The sequence below is a fragment of the Cydia splendana genome, chromosome 17 (assembly GCF_910591565.1).
Source record: "Cydia splendana chromosome 17, ilCydSple1.2, whole genome shotgun sequence".
Taxonomy (NCBI): Eukaryota; Metazoa; Arthropoda; class Insecta; order Lepidoptera; family Tortricidae; genus Cydia; species Cydia splendana.
In genome coordinates, this window is record NC_085976.1 from 4,885,233 (window position 1) to 4,902,443 (window position 17,211).

The 17,211-nt window shown below is 43.8% G+C and overlaps 1 protein-coding gene across 2 annotated transcripts in view; it reads right to left on the reverse strand.

Annotated features, from left to right (window-relative positions):
* Positions 1-1,724: 1,724 nt before the first annotated feature.
* The window catches only part of LOC134798680 (histone-lysine N-methyltransferase ash1), a 93,268-nt gene continuing 77,781 nt past the window's right edge, over positions 1,725-17,211 (reverse strand). Inside the window, exons 7-23 of one of the 2 annotated variants that reach the window (XM_063771050.1) lie at positions 16,916-17,112; positions 16,392-16,530; positions 15,941-16,106; positions 15,259-15,415; positions 14,687-14,787; positions 13,935-14,273; positions 13,371-13,647; positions 12,682-12,902; positions 11,656-11,755; positions 10,815-10,969; positions 10,270-10,472; positions 9,572-9,599; positions 9,082-9,248; positions 7,464-7,566; positions 6,757-6,924; positions 5,619-5,753; positions 1,725-4,474 (exon numbers count right to left, since the gene is read on the reverse strand). In XM_063771050.1, coding sequence (XP_063627120.1) covers positions 4,304-4,474; positions 5,619-5,753; positions 6,757-6,924; positions 7,464-7,566; positions 9,082-9,248; positions 9,572-9,599; positions 10,270-10,472; positions 10,815-10,969; positions 11,656-11,755; positions 12,682-12,902; positions 13,371-13,647; positions 13,935-14,273; positions 14,687-14,787; positions 15,259-15,415; positions 15,941-16,106; positions 16,392-16,530; positions 16,916-17,112 — 2,827 coding nt within the window. In that variant the 3' untranslated portion in view covers positions 1,725-4,303. Of the gene's footprint in view, positions 4,475-5,618; positions 5,754-6,756; positions 6,925-7,463; positions 7,567-9,081; positions 9,249-9,571; positions 9,600-10,269; positions 10,473-10,814; positions 10,970-11,655; positions 11,756-12,470; positions 12,903-13,370; positions 13,648-13,934; positions 14,274-14,686; positions 14,788-15,258; positions 15,416-15,940; positions 16,107-16,391; positions 16,531-16,915; positions 17,113-17,211 lie in introns of those variants that run through there. The other variant, XR_010145247.1, reaches the window with a different exon arrangement.

Genomic DNA, 17,211 nt, shown 5'->3' on the forward strand with positions numbered 1-17,211 from the left:
AAGACTTCCCGACGTACCTACTCGTGAGCCGATTCTCATTGCCGAAATATCACTTGCGAAGGTAAACTGCCTGTTAGCAATAATACCTAAAGGATCGTGCAGCTGAAAGGTGTGAAAAATCTCGCATTAAACGAGTCGAGATTCAGTTGTAGGCAACTATTATTCACTATTCGTTCCACTTGTCGGTTATATGTAGCTATTTATGGATCGTTACAGCCTTAAATTGACTGCCTACAGTCATGTGCGTTAATAGTTTGGTAGGTACTTATTGTATTTATATAATTTACGTGACAATCTGCGTAGTTGATGACAGACAGGTGCGGCAGGTTCATTCACCTGAAGCTGTTCCCGGGTGGCGAGCGGCCTGTTTCGCTGACGGTGCAGCATCGTGGGAAGGCACATTAAATGTTTTGCCGCTCAGGTCCGTAACATCCTATCTCCTACTGAGTCTTAGTGACATACTGCGTTTGGCCGAGAATGGCTGGCTTGTTTACGCCTTGGCAGACGCAAAGGGGATTCTTAGTAACAAAACTTACAGGCTGCATCACCACTAGCGAATAACTTAGTCCTCTGCACCATAGTAGTCGATATTAATTTCGGGGTATAGAAGTAGGTATGGTTAAGAGTACTTACTTATTCAGTCAGTGATAGACAGCCGTAACAAATGATGAGTGAGGCCGCGAAAATCGTAATTTCGTTATAATATGCCTCTCTATTGTTTTATTTGCATAATTCAAGCGATAAAGGCAGATAACGAAATTTTGACTATGGGTTTTCGCGGTAGGCCCTTGGTAGAGCCCCCTCCAGACTATGCGCGTGAATCGCGGGCGAAGCCGCGAACGCAAGTGTGGAGTCGAGTTTCGCAGACAGCGAAATCGACTCCACACTCGCGTTCGCGGCTTCGCCCGCGATTCACGCGCATAGTCTGGAGGGGGCTTATGAGCAACTGTAGAAGTGTACGTTGTAGTTCATACCCGTGAGTTTGACAGCTGAAGTAGATGGAACTTTTGTAGAGCTGGGTTGTCAAACGTCAAATTTTTACACAATATACCGGGTGTGGCTTGTAATAAGAGCAAAAAATTAAACTGTAGGCTGTACTCCTCATACTGACCAATATTTGTTCAAAACTTGTATGTACTTTGATTTTTACTTAGGCCCACTTGCACCATCCCACTAAGCCAGGGTTAAGCGGTTTAACCGTCAACCCATTGTCAAATTGTACTGGTAACCATGGTAACTTCAGGTTTAACCGGTCAACCCCGGGTTAGTGGAATGGTGCAAGTGGGTCTTAAATGTTTATTCTAAAACGCAATGTATTGCGAATTTTGTTAGCAACGTCAATCACAATGATAATGGCGTACATTGAAGATAATATTTATGTTGTATGAAAATAGTTTATAATTATTAAAAGTTATTGAACAAAAGTGACACCGTTTGAGAAGTACAATCTACGTTTTAATTATTTGCTCGTGGTACAGGACACACCCGGTATAATTTTTCATTTGAAACTCCATCCACAATTTTTTGGAGTAGATAACGATCGATATAAGGGTCGGTTGCACCAACACGTCTGTCACCGGTTTAACGTTCGCAAAACTTTATTTGTATGGGAAGTTTTATAGTAAGACGCCGGTCAGACTATCAATGGGGTTGGTGCAACTGGCCCTATATGTTACTGAGGACATATTGAGGAATAATCAATTGTTAGAAAGAAAAAGCAAGTGTTTGATCCAGATTTTAATTTAATATTAAAACATGAGTTACAACAAATGGCATTTTAAAACAAATGATATAAATAGTAAAGCTGCTCGATATATCATAAAATCATCGGAAAACATAGATCTAATCAATTTAGGTTGCCAAAACTGGATAGATTATTTTGATCCCAAAAGTTTAGACAATCGTAAATAATGTCCGTCCACAAAGCTATTAACTCTAATAAACTATTTAAACTAATTAAGTACATCAGAATGCAAGTGGAATATGGTAAAGATATGGGTTAATTAATAACTTGAACTATTATTATTTATCTACAAGGCAAAATTCTAAGTACATGTGCAATCGGAAAAAATCAGTGATCGTAAAATATTTTGATATTTATGATTCATAATGTCAATATATTTACAGATGTCAACAGCAATAATTCTATTAATTGTCTAAGTGCACTCTATCATTTGTAGTTTACTTAAGAATAATCAATACTACAATAGTAAATGATAAATCGAGTGATCACCAGTCAGTTGTGTCCTTACGGGTCATTGTGTATGCCTACAGCGAATGATTTACATTTTGGGATCAATCATCTAATACTATTGATAACGTTACATCTTTCTCCATGAAACACGCAAAAGCAGTATAAAATTAGCTTGTAAATAGTCGAAAGGAAGATAAATAATAAGGTAAGCCGGTGTAAAAAGCTAACAGTACTTTACAAATAAATTAGAAACAAAAACAATTTTGCTCTCTGTGATCACAACAGCAAGGCATGCAGCGACCGTAACAAGCAGAGAATCTTACACACTAACTCAAGATCAAGCAATATATTATTTTTCCGCATTTAACACAAAACAATCAATCTCCTTAACCGCTAACATATGTACAACTTATCAAAAGTATAATAGAAAAATAGAGAGAATCGTGATCTACTACTAAAAGTACTCGAAACACAATAAAAATGACCAGACTACTATATCCTTTAAAATCATCGATTGAAGTAAACGGAAGATGATTAAAAAGAATAACCTGATGAAAGCTAACACTAAATTAACAACCTGCCAAACAACGTCCTCTCGTAACCTCTCTAAACTCTGCAACATTCAACATCAGTTCGCACCACTGGTCGTTAACTAGTATTTCATTAGCCTACACGACTACCCTTACAACTATAACAATATTTACTAATGTAAAAATATAACTATTACTTATATTATATCTGATTTAAAACAAAGATTTTGCCGCATCTGAATCAACAGTAATGCAGTCTATAGGCATGCCGGTACACGAAATAAGCACGAAACATCTTACCTCGCTAAAAATATACTCGAGATTACATACGTAAATACGACAACATCTTATCAAAACCCTACTCGTGATGTAAATAAATTAATAACCAAAGCAAATAGACGAGAGAAGAACCTTACGTTATCATTATCAGACACACGGTATTCATGTCACTCAAACATACCTTATGCTATCTAGCGAATAATTATTTTATACAAAAATACTTTATACCGTCGAATACAACACCGTTAGAAGTACCCACACTACATACAAAACATATCAGAGATTCTCCGTCCATCCTTTCGGCAACTTATTGTCTCCAATCGTAAACTAGAGCGGAATGTTACGAACCACGGACTTAACCGACATCAGCCGCCACGCAAACTGCCAATGTCACTTTATACTTTTTCATTGATTACTTACATTAAACGAAAACAAATGTATAAACACTATCAAAGATGGGATTCATGTCGATAATATGATAAAATATTCGTACACTAGGTAAACGCTATCTATCGGAAGAGTTATGTACTTGCGAGTACGTATTATGCAAGATCTACTTAACTATTAACAACAAGAGATTTACTATCTAACAGCTGCTATATAATGTGCACTTTTTAAGCGTCGTTTAGTTTTTTACATTTTTATATACATTTAAGATGTATACATACAATACAGGCATGATCGAGTTACTTTAGTTTTAAGTATATAGATAGACGGTAAGCCACATATCTGTATCGGAAATGAAATGCGAGGTGAGAATAGACGCGTATTTATGTGTCTAGTATGTAATGTATAGAAAATATTTCCTCAACCTCGTTTATTTACTATGTATTTTAATCGTCGTATGATGTGGATAATTTTATGTGTACGACTTTAACTACTACATTTATTTATAGTGATATACGTACTTATATTGATTTATTTTAGTTTCGTTACATTTTACACGTTCACTATACTCAACATACAAACGTGTTCACTTCGGTCGACTCAATAGACTTTTCTTTAGAGTTCAACCACTCCTATAAAATGGTACGTTTTTTATCGGACGCCGAGCACCCTCGGTTCGAATATAAAGATCACATAAATTCAGTTTTCGCACAATTTTCATTTTTAGTCGCACAAGTTTTTTGCGTCTCCCCCGTTTACCATTGTCGTTCTTATCAGATCAATTTTAGAAACGACGCTTTTTTTCGGCACAAATGGATCACAGTATTTTCTTCATCTGCTCAGTGGTGGTCCGGGTGGTCCCGGACGGACGTGAGGCGGGTGCGGGGGAGAGGCAGCACGGGCAGCGGCGCGGTCAGGGCGCGCGCGCTCGGGGCGGGGCGGGGGAGGCGGCGGGGGGGGCGGCGCGGCGCAGCAGGTAGGAGGCGTCGAGCGCGCGCGCGCCGCCGCCGCGCGCCAGCAGCCGCCGCGCGATGCCGTTCACGCGCCCGCCCTGCCGCTCCCGCCGCGCGCCGCCCGAACAGTTCTAAACGACACGTACACGTGTTAAACGATAATCGAGACGGTAACGTTCGACCCTGTACGACCGCGAGGTTGTAGTTCGTGTCGTTCACGATGACGCACAGATTTGTCAAATCTGACCTTTAGTAACGTGACTATACGAGTCGAGACCCGCGTCTTCGTGTATGACACGATCTATACCGAACCCGCATCCCACCCCCCTTCTCGCTCGATCGACCCGATAGACCCGAACGAACGGCTCGTGTCGCTCTCACACGAAGCGAACGCCGATTAAAATAAAAAAAATCTAAACCCCATCAAACTCCTATCATGAATAATTAAAAAAATACGATGTAAGCATAAATATTTATAAAAAACCGTAACAACAGTACGAGTAACCACAAAAACTACACTCCTTTACGACCGACGATACGCCCGTGTGACTTTCGATACGCCCTTGATTAAACGTAACTAACATCATTATGTTTCTTACCGCATTAAAAAACTAACAATTCATATCAAATTGAACCACAACTATTTAAAATTTTAATAATATGTACAACATGTCACACCAAATAAACCATATAATCGGTCGTATAAAAGAGGTCGCTATAAATAAACAACTTCAATCTTATAATACAATACTCTGTAAGTATATTCTTCAAATATAATATATAAACTTTAAATCGTAGTAATAACAGTAGTAGTATTTTAGTTACCATAAACGTGCCAAAAATCTATAGTAATATCTCACATTCCACTATTGAATTGATACTACCAACGAAACTAAATACCTAAACAAGTTTATTCTTTTGATAATAATAACTCGCAAAAACGAACTAGCACCATAGTTCGTTTTTTTTTACCATTAGAAAAAGACTGTGACCTTGGCGTGTTTTTTAATCTAAAAACCTTTTTTTTTAAATCAGTAACTATTACTTATGAAAGCAAAAGAATGTAAATAATCGTATATGGTTCATAATTGTTACATATTTGCTGTAACTTATTTTTCAATAGAAAGACACATCAAGATTGTTTACCTTTTTTCTAATACAAAAAAAAAACGAACTACAGTTACATCGAAAAAATAGGCGTTAGCGTCACTTTCTCGTCAGATTTGGTTAAACACTGATAAATGAAATAGTAGAATAACAAGTCGCTCAACTCACCTTGCTGGTGTCGGGGTAGGCGATGGCAGGCAGCTTCTTCTTGCCGGCGTCCTTGGCGGCCGGCTTGCTCTTGTCGGCCGGCGCCGCGTTCTTGGCCGCGCGCCCTTTCAGGTACTCGGGCGACACTTCGTGAGGCTGCAAATCAAATTGTATGTATAGAATAGTACATTACTGCAGAGGCCGTGAAGTAAGGGATTGCAGGACGAGATTACGGTAGACCGTCGACGACCGTCGCCAGCCGCGGCTGGCGACCGCCCGCGACGGTCGCCGACTGTCGCCGATACGCCGCGACGATCGCTATCGTGTCGCAGCGCGCACTCGTCGATGTTTGTGTGTGTGTGTGTGTGTGTGATGTGTGTGTATAGTAGACTACACATCGACGAGTGCGCGCTGCGACATCAGCGATCGCCGCGGCGTATCGGCGACAGTCGCCAGCGGTCGCCGATTGCTGTCGCGGGCGGTCGCTGGCGTACTGTCGCTCGTCTGTAAGGGCCCTAAGTATTTCATATACTAGTTAATAATCGGTAGATCTTATTTCGTTGCAATAAAGTTCACAAGCGGTCGTTAAGGCGGTGTTCACATTGGATACGCATTCGTACACCGCCCTAGTCTGCGAGGAGAACATCGCTATAGAGGTGTATAGCGCTGTCTTGCTCACACACTGAGGTGGCGTTAGGATCCGCACCAGCGTCGTAACCGAATAACTAGGGTACAGTGTTTATAGTAGTGTCCGACCGAAACATGTTTTTTGCCGAAACTGAAAACGAAGGTTCGGCTTTGGCTCTAGTTTCGGCCGAAACCGAACCTTTTGTAAACTTGATAAAATCGTTGAAAAAATGTCATATAACCACCTTTGCACCTACATAGACTGCGTCGACCGTCCAGTGGCGCCCTCATTAGGAGAATTGTGTTTTCTAATGAACCGATTAATTTCTGTATACATAAATCAGTATATTAATATTGTTGTCCTACTTGTTCCCCAACATTTGGTCTTTGTCACATAGTTTAGTTTCATAGTACGAAGTACCATTTCGTAAGTTTCGGCCGTAACCGAAACTACGGCCGAAACATGATTTCATGACCGAATCTTCGGTTGGATACTAGTTTATAGTTTATACTCGTAGACGGGTATACTCACGGCGTAGGTGCGGGTTATCTTGAGGCGGGCGGGGAAGTGGTCGAAGGCGTAGGGCTTGGTGCAGATGGGGTACTTGGGCCGCGAGATCTTGGTGAAGAGCCGCGCGCCGCGGTCCACGCGCAGCTCGCAGATGTACACGTGCTCCTCGTGCGCGCCCAGCGGCCGCCCCTGCCACACACACATGCGTCTATATACACGCCCAATAACGCCCGATTTACACATTCAATCATTTGTTATTACTATATATTTAATTGTTATTCTATGACCCTCGGATAAAGAGAGAAAACTTGAAACCGAAAAATTCTGAACTGTTACTAAAACATTTATACAATTACTCTTATGTTTCAAAATGAAAACATAGAAAATACTTACAATGGAACCATTTTAGGCACGACTTTACAAATTAAAATTACAGAACGGATAATTGGGATGTTTCGTCTACTTAAAATAAATTAGGTATTTCACACTGCGCACAAAATAAAGCACCAAATAATTATTAGAAAAACGTACATAGCAGTAATTTTTAAACACAATTTCTATTTAATAAATCGGATTGAAATATAATAAGTAGGTGAGTTGACCGTGACGTCACTATACTCGTTTTCATATAAATTCCATATTTAGCAAATCGTTTTGACAGTTCTAAAAAAGCAGATGATTTGACTAGTAGGAAAAAAGCCAACTGTTAATGTGTAACGTTTATTTACCTTGCAATAAGTGTTAAGGTCCATGACCCAACACTGCGACATGACCAGCTCGATGGGCACCGCCTCGTACAGCGGCACTCGCATCACCTCATTGTGGAAGAACCTGCAAAACACACTGTTATATTTCCCGAAACTCAAAGTTATGAAACAACTGTTGAAACGTACTCAATATAATATGTGCCTTTTTATAAAAAAAAAACATACACAAACAATTATAGCCTTTTGTGGCCTTAGAGCATTTAATAATCGGAGTCGCCTTTAAGAGCTTACCCCTCTGCCGAAAACCTTGCACAATTGGGCAAACTTTTGTATAGACTCACGTTTTCTGACATTGCTATTTGTACGGTACGTACAGTCACCACACGGGATTGTTATGGCATTTAAGGCCTGGCCAAACAGCCGGCGCTAACAGGTTACCGACGTCAAACAGACTGCGTCCCGCCGGTATCACGCCCCGCTTCTGTCGCGCCCCGCGCCGCGCGGCCCCTTGCGTCCACGCCGCGGCGGCCCGCCGCGTCGCGCAATGTCACATCAGTCGGATCGGACGTTAGGCAGCGAGCGGTGCGCCGCGTTCCCGCGCGGCCGCGCCGCGTTCGCGCGCGCGATGAGGGCGTGTTGAGAGCGTGAGGCCGGCGCGATCCGCGCGCGCCCTGGCAGAACAGGCATCGCGTCGCCATCACGCGGCGCTGCGTCGCGCCGGCTGTTTGGCCAGGCCTTTAGGGTTCTTACGTACAGTCAGCATCAAATATATTGTAGCAGCCAAAGTGGCCAAATAGTTCGTCACATCGTACACCGTACTAACATACATGGTGTAACGAACTATTTGACAACTTTTGCAGCTATAATATATTTGAGGCTGACTGTACAAATAGCCATACATTTGACGTGCCCCTCCCCCGTACAAATCGGCAGACTGTTTTGTACAGAGAATGACAGCCAACACGTCTCCAGTTACTAAATGCTCTAAAATTGTGGCAAAAATATGTTGTTTTACATTTTACCCAGCTATAGATGCGGTGCTGACAAGTAAACAGTTTAAAGTGTCATTCTATGGAACTTGCTAACTATGTAAACAAAAGTCACTAGTAAATTCGTCATTCAGAGACAATTTCAATATGGCGATTTGTTTACATAGTTAGCAAGTTCCATAGAATGACACTTTACAATGAGCTATGTGTAGTGTAGTGATATACTGACTTGCGCGTGGGCTCGTGGAAGGTCTCGTGCGGGCGCAGGTAGTGGTGTCCGTACACGAACCGCTCCTGCGTGTCCTTCTGCTTCGACAACCGCTCCACGAATATGTCCAGCTCCGACACCGGGATGGACCCGATTGTTTGTTTACATAGTTAGCAAATTCCATAGAATGACAGTTTACAATGAGCTGTGTAGTGTAGTGATGTACTGACTTGCGCGTGGGCTCGTGGAAGGTCTCGTGCGGGCGCAGGTAGTGGTGTCCGTACACGAACCGCTCCTGCGTGTCCTTGTGCTTCCACAGCCGCTCCACGCGGAATATGTCCAGCTCGGATACCGGAATGGACCCGATTGTTTGTTTACATAGTCAGCAAGTTCCATAGAATGACAGTTTACAATGAGCTGTGTAGTGTAGTGATGTACTGACTTGCGCGTGGGCTCGTGGAAGGTCTCGTGCGGGCGCAGGTAGTGGTGTCCGTACACGAACCGCTCCTGCGTGTCCTTGTGCTTCCACAGACGCTCCACGCGGAATATGTCCAGCTCGGACACCGGGATAGACCCGATTGTTTGGTACGTGTGCTTGCGGACCGACGTCTCCTGGGGAAAACGTTGTAAAGCATTAATTAAACTCACTAATTACTAAAAAAATATTAAACAAAAATCAACCTTATTTAAGTATTAATATGGTTCACTATGGCTATTAACTTATAGTAGTAATTTTTGGCTGATTTGAGTTTTGATATATATGTATATATATAAGAGTTCAAATTAATTAACAACACATACTATTCCACAGTAAGGTCACGCCTTGTAGAAGTTTTACGAGGACAGATACGAGAAATGCTTCCTGCGTGCGAAATGTCGGCTTTTACTTCTGAAGAAATGTTGCACTTAATTTGATTGAGATTCCTATCCGCTTGCTTAGTGTGGGACTCATCCTTGGCGCTTCTCCACCTGAAGTCCGGTGTAGCCGCTTAGATATATCGTATAGCACGTATAGATCGTGTCATTCACGAAGACGTTTGCCTTGACTCGTATTGTGATGTTATTAAAGGTTAAATTTGACAAATCCGCGCGTCATCGTGGATGACACGAACTATAGAGTTCTTCCTACTTACCTATTCTGGCATCTACAGGTAGAATCGGAGTTCATCTATCCTATACTGACGAGAAATGTCTAGTTTCAACACACTTACTTTATTAGCAGCAGAATCTTCCTTCCCCTTCAGCTGCTTGAACTTGCGATCCGGCCGTTTGGTCTTAACTTCATCTTTCCCTTGGGCCTGGCTGAGATCAGGCCTGGCGGCGTCTAAGGGAATGTCTCGCAGCACGTAGACGGGTGTCATACTTTCCTATGCTTAGTACCTTCTACTCCTATTCCTTGACCTACCTTATTAGCAGCAGAATCTTCCTTCCCCTTCAGCTGTTTAAGCTTCCGATCCGGCCGTTTCGTCTGTAGCTTCATCATTCCCTTGGGCCTGGCTGAGATCAGGCCTGACGGCGTCGATGGGAATGTCCCGCAGCACTTAGACGGGTGTCATACTTTCCTACGCTTAGTACTCCTATTCCTTGACCTACCTTATTAGCAGCAGAATCTTCCTTCCCCTTCAGCTGCTTGAGCTTCCGATCCGGCCGTTTCGTCTTAGCTTCATCTTTCCCTTGGGCCTGGCTGAGATCAGGCCTGGCGGCGTCGATGGGAATGTCTCGCAGCACGTAGACGGTGTCGCCCTGGCGGACCTGCAGCGCGCCGCGCATCAGGGACACGTAGAACTGGTGGCCCTCCTCCGTCCATTCTTCTAGAGGAATCTCGCGGTCCACCTGACGTACAAATAATACGATCATTACTAGGTATATATGGAGTGCGTTTTTTAAATGCATTAGTGATGGCGGCCACCGTTCAAGCCACGCGAAAATGCTGTTTCAGATTTAAAAAAACGCACAGCGAACGAAAGTCTTTTTTGACCTTTTATCCATATCTAGAAACGAAAGATTTTTAGCGATAAGTTTGTTTTTTATAGTGAGAAATTTAATAAAATGAAACTAATAAAAAGATTCCATACTAATTTTTTGCCATGTTTAAGCATTTTACGTCAAAAATGTGACAGGTACGTAGGAAGTGGCGCCCTCAATAATTTTCTACAATTTCCTGTCGGACTATACCTGGTGTTTCCCCTTGTGGCAGAGCTGGCAGTAGTGCGCGGCGCGCGTGTCCTTGACGCGCATGCAGCGCGCGTGCTGCCACACGCCGCACGCGCCGCACTGCACCATCAGCCCCTCCTCCACGTGCAGCCCGCATATGCACATTATCACCTCCTCTGCAAGTCGAAACGACACACATTAGAGCCGAAACACAATATTTCCACTCAACCCCCGGCTCGTACCATTGAGTTTCTCGGAACCCTTTGCTTCTTCTTTACTTATGCGCCCTGCCAAGGAATGGAATTCCTTGCCGGCGTCTATATTTCCGTGCTCATATAACCCGGCAACCTTCAAATCAAGAGTGAACAGGCACCTTCTGGGCGAACTCGCTCCATCGTAGGCCACGTCTACGCCTCGGCTAGTCTGGTGCCATGAGTAAGCCCATTATAATTTAAAAAAAGCATTTTATATTTACCAATCGCTTTTCGGTGAAGGATAAGGCCTAGTTTACCCTCTGGGTTGGAATGTCAGATGGCAGTCCCTGTCGTAAAAACTAGTGCCTACGCAAATTCTTGGGATTAGTTGTCAAGCGGACCCCAGGCTCCCATGAGGCGTGGCAATGCCCGGACAACGGGAGGAACATGATGATGACAATATTTCACTTAACAAAGACATAACTTTTAATATCAACGCCGAAATTCACATCGTGGCGATACGACGCCCGAACGTGGAAATATACGTCACAGCGCCGTGGAAAACTACGGCGCCGCCGCGGCGTGCTACAGTGTATCTACAGTATGTATGTATAATAATGACATAGTATAGAAATATTATGAATAGAAAATAAAATAAAAAAAATTACCTTGCTTGGCCTTCTGTACAAAACCAGCCGGCAAAGGATCGTCAGGCCCGAGGATCTTGTTAAGCAGCTCGACGAATTCCGCTTTAGCGAGGTTATATTCCTGGAAAACAACAATTTGTATCAATATTTATTAAATATGTTATATACTTTACCTAGAGGGCCAACAATATAAGGCCTTAGGGTTTCCACCTATCCAATTTCTTTGTCCAATGTGTATTGCGTCTCACATTTTGCTTTAATGAGAGCGTGAGACGCACTGACATTGGACAAATAAATTGGACAGGTGGAATACCACCCTTATCGCACACTCAACTAAAGTAAGGACGCTAAGCACTAAGAATTTCACAGTGGCATTGACCGCTGGCAACATCGGCGGGACACAGCAATATTAATACGCGCGTGTGATAGAGATATTGTTTTGTATAAATAAACTTTTTAGTTTTTAACTAGTTTTTAAGACAGTGCTACGCCCTTGCAGGGTGTCCATGTACCAAACTTTATGTAACAGGATATAACCGTGGATTTTCGCATGAAATAAGAAATGGCATGTCAATGTATGAAATTCTTCGAGCTTAGCGTCCCAACTTTAAACAATGAGACATACCTTTTTCAAGGTGACCGCGATGGAGCCGAGCGCGGACATGCGGCCGTGCTCGCGGGTGACGTTGGAGAAGACGGCGTTCACGTCGGCGTCGAACTGCGCCGCGCTGTCGTACCGGCGCGCCGCCACGTTGGCCTCGACGCCGGGCAGGTCGTAGAGGGGTTCGTTGCTTATCACATAGTTGTCTAGCAAGATAATAAACAATGAGACGTACCTTCTTCAAGGTGACCGCGATGGAGCCGAGCGCGGACATGCGGCCGTGCTCGCGGGTGACGTTGGAGAAGACGGCGTTCACGTCGGCGTCGAACTGCGTCGCGCTGTCGTACCGGCGAGCCGCCACGTTGGCCTCGACGCCGGGCAGGTCGTAGAGGGGTTCGTTGCTTATCACACAGTTGTCTAGCAAGATAATAAACAATGAGACGTACCTTCTTCAAGGTGACCGCGATGGAGCCGAGCGCGGACATGCGGCCGTGCTCGCGGGTGACGTTGGAGAAGACGGCGTTCACGTCGGCGTCGAACTGCGCCGCGCTGTCGTACCGGCGCGCCGCCACGTTGGCTTCGATGCCGGGCAGGTCGCACAGGGGGTCGTCGCTCTGGCTGCATTTGGCTTTCAGCAGCGGTGTGCAGAGCGGCTTGTCTTTGTCATCTATGGAGGTTAAGGTGATTTTTTTGAAGTTTCTAAAACTATGATGTGGATAGATTCAAGCGAAAGTTATAAGTGCGGCCCGAACAGATCAATTCGAACGTACAGCGACATCAGAATTATATTACGCCAACGACGCAACGGAGCCACGCTATTATTTCGTCGCCCAAATCTAATGTTTAATTTGCGTTTGGTTTTTATTTGTAGTTTTGTTTTTTTTGTCTTATTTTATAGTTTCACAGTGCCTCGGTTTTTACTGTAATGCTGTGTCACTTATTTGAGTAATAAATAATAATATTTCAATCATGTTATTAAGTTATCGTGCGTCTCGTCCGCGCCAATACATGCAAAATGCATGATAACTAAATAAGCAAGCTGTTTTATGGAACGGAGAGGTATCTTTTGAAAAATTTTGTAGCAAAAGTTAACTCGCCATTTACATTGCGTTTTGTATGAGAAACCGGGACTCACCCGTGACTCCGACAACATAGTCGTAGAGCGCCTTGAACACCGCCGCGAGCCGGTCCTTCTTGGTGTTGCTGGGGTCGTCCTCCGGGCGGACGAGCTTGGCCAGCTGGTCTATGGGCTTGCGCAGCTTGTGCAGGCGGCGCGCGAACAGGTCCGGGCTCATGGTGTCCGGGAGCTGCAGCGGGTTGACGAGCGACGCGGGAGGTGGAGCGGCGGCGGCGGCGGCGGCGGGCGGCGGCGAGGCGGGCGGCAGCGACAGGCGGTCGCGAGTGCGGCGAACCTGTAACATTACACTTTTTTATTTCACATACAGATTTAATACAACAGATTTTTTTTAATAAAACCTAGTTTATTGACTCTGGTCCAGTACTAACAATTTTAAATCCACTAGTCTTTCCCTATCACAGTTCAAACTTCGCTCATTTAAACACGACGGAGCTTTACTGTCCCTAAAATGAATAAGTACATTATTTTCCGCTGTCTTTACACTGAAACTATTCATACATAAACACAGATTTACAAACAAAATGAGTGTAATTTTAAGCATGTTTGTACACAAATACTCACGCTTTCAAGATTCCTAAACAAGAAGCAGTGTCTCTCCTTGACCAGATTCCTCTCCTTGGCCGTGAGCGGCTTGACCTGCGGCTCCTGCCACAGCTTATTCAAATGCTGCTGATACTTCAGGATGGTCATATTCTTGATCTCACAAGCCGTCAAGCTCGCCTGCTCGGACTTCTTGTTGCACTTCACGGCTTTGCGAGGGCGACCGACGCGCGGCTGGCTGGTGGAGCCCTGGGATTCGTTGGACGCGGTCCGCGCTTGCGTTTTCACGGGGAGTTTGGTGATACGTTGAGATTTCCCGCCTATTACGCCGCGACAGTCTTCGGAGTCGCATTTGCATGGCTGAAAGAGGAAATATTTATGTAAATTACAGTCACTAAATATGAGAAAACTACTGCTAGACTGGTTGGTTGTACGAGAAATTTTAATTGAAATTACTACAGCTGTACCATCGCCCACACTGTTAACTGTACATCGATGGACCTTATGCCTTTTGTAATAAGGTTCACGAATGTACAGTAAGGAGTGTTGCTGTTTGTACAAGTTACTAAAAGTTTAAAAAAATGGAAGGAATTTAAAAATAAAGCATATCAATTTTTTTATGCCTTTTTTATCTGCAATCGGCTGTTATAACCATAATCACATGTTCTGTTTTTTTTTAGGGTTCTGAGAGGTAATTCATTATCAAAAATATCACTGTTTTTTAATTTCTGATACACAACGTGTTAATTAAGATTAACTTGATTGTCCCTCACCTGTCCCACCGCCGGGTTGAATAGCGAGAAGTTGTAGTCGTACGTGAGCTCCTCTCCCGGCTCTATGTCCCGCAGGGCGAACAGCGCCATTCTGAATGTGCCTGTAAACCGTACTCAGTTACATTAATATTAGGTACTATATTTAGTATCAACTGTGACAAAATAATTGCAGAATCATTTTATTTTTTGCCTATTTTTGTTTAACTTTGACATGACATCAGAAAAATGCTTACAACAGTAAAACGCGAAAAGTTAAAATTAATATGGTAAAGACTCTTCCAACGTATAAAGGGTTTCGTGCACATTTCATGTACTGATCATAGTTAGTAAATGTGGCACTAGAATATCACGGCATTTCGGGTTATTTGTTAGAAAACCCTTTTACGAAAACACCAGAAACGTCAAGTTAATTCACTGCCTCTTCTACAAAAATATCTTCTACTCGTCACAAAGCAATAGTGCAACTAACTGCCCGCATCGGATTTCGGATGAAATTAGCATTATTGAATAAATTTTTTCGGAATCTTTCTATTGTAGGAACCTATTTAGCCATTTAGCCCGTCGTGACTTACCGTTGGCAGTCCACTTCTGCATCTCGCAGTTGGGCCGGCACGAGTGGTTGACGAAGCGGCCGTCGCCGCCCATTCGGTGCCCGTCGATGACCAGCCCGCCGTCTAGGTGCAGGCAGTAGTGGTGCGTGTCGCGGGCGTATCGGGTGGCCATGCGCTCCTGGTAGCAAATAACTCTGTTAGGACACTCAAATAGAGCAAACCTTGCCGTTTTATAGTGGTAAATCCTGTAGTAGAATTCACATCAAACGACCAGAATCGGCGCGCGGAATTTGAATTGAACCTTCTGCTTGGTAGTAAGTGATAATTCATATTTACACACGAGCTCGAATCCTCATTGGCGCTCATATATTAAATATGGATGACTACAGCATAGAAGGTTCAAAATCTTGCGACTCGTAAGATGCGCTTTGTCTGCAAAGTTTGATGTTGATAGAAACTGCAACGTAGTTTAGACACAGAACACATGAAAACAGTGATATTAATTACGTATAAGGTGGACAAGTTTTTACATGTATACTGACACGGAATGCGATGTTCAATCGTTCAGTTTCTAACAACATAATCGCACGACGCTGAACCATTCGACGTAACGTCTTAGTCTGACACTTGCTTGCTGCTGACTTTCGAAAAGCGCAGTACTTTTACAGCTAGAAGGGCCAAAGAAAACCAAAAGATGTACTACCTTGAACTCCTTGTCGGACACCACCTCGCCGACGTACTCGAGTATGAAGTCCCCGGAGGTGATGGGCTGTTTGCACCGCACGCCCCAGCCCTTGTTCTCCGTCATGAAACGCTCTAAGGCGCCGGCCCACTCGTGCCGCTGGATTCGCTGGTTCTTGCACAAGTCCCTGTAATCAAAATAGTTTCATTAATGTTACTTGAAACACCTGAATGTTTCAAGCATCAATTCCTGTTGGTGCATAAGTCCCTGAGATATATATAACCGAAAATCGGGCAAGCTAGATAAACATTTGTCCACTAAGCAACGACCCTCAGCAATGGGTATTAAGTGGCATGTAAATATACTAGACTACTAAACTATGTAGGCAGAGGCGTGCCATTTAAAATTGAACCTTTTGCCGTGGCAGTACAACCGCCACGAACGTGAAATCGGGTCTATACTATATACTCACCCGCACGGACACAGCTGCGGGGAACACTCGGCGTACACGAGCCGATTGATGCAGTCCTCGTTGCAGCTCGAGGTCGGCGCGCAGTGGCACGCCACGCTCTCGCATTCCTCCGCTGATGGTTTCACGTCGTAGTATACGTCTGTAACAATACAGTTTGAGGATATACTCACCGCCAAAGACGTCAATAGACTTTCTGACAAGGTTCACGACGACGCGCCACGCACGATAGGCGTAGCGTTCAATAAGGGGGTATTGTTTTAATCTTTAGACTATGATTGATTCTGATTGTATGTATTGTCCCTACCGCATAAGCGTTTTGGCATCCTTAGCTGTAATTTTATGCATGTGACTGAAATAAAAGAAATAGAGATTTGATACAAATATTTGTTTTTACAATTTTGAGTGAATTTCATACGTGAAATCTCTATCGCCTGGATCTCTATCTAGAACTGGCACTCAAAGTACGGCGGCGTAGCAATAAGGACCCCGAGAATTCTCCGCTCCCTCTATGGCTCACTACTCACTTGTGCGTATCTTCTTATAGTTCCACGAAGGCACTGGTTGGTTGTAGTGGTGCTGCCACCAGATGTCGTATGGTAACGCGTAGGGCTGCGCGCGGCGCCGCACCCAGCGCTCGCAATACGGTGGCGGGGCGAGCAGCCCGGAGGGAATTACTGCCCCGGCTGTCGGTGCAGCTTTGGTTTTACCCGATGGTTTGTTACTAAAAAAAAGTTTAGTTATTGTAAATATGCTGTATTTTAAAGACGAATGAAAATCTTATGTACAAATAAAAACGCCTTAGTTCGCTATATTTTTCAAT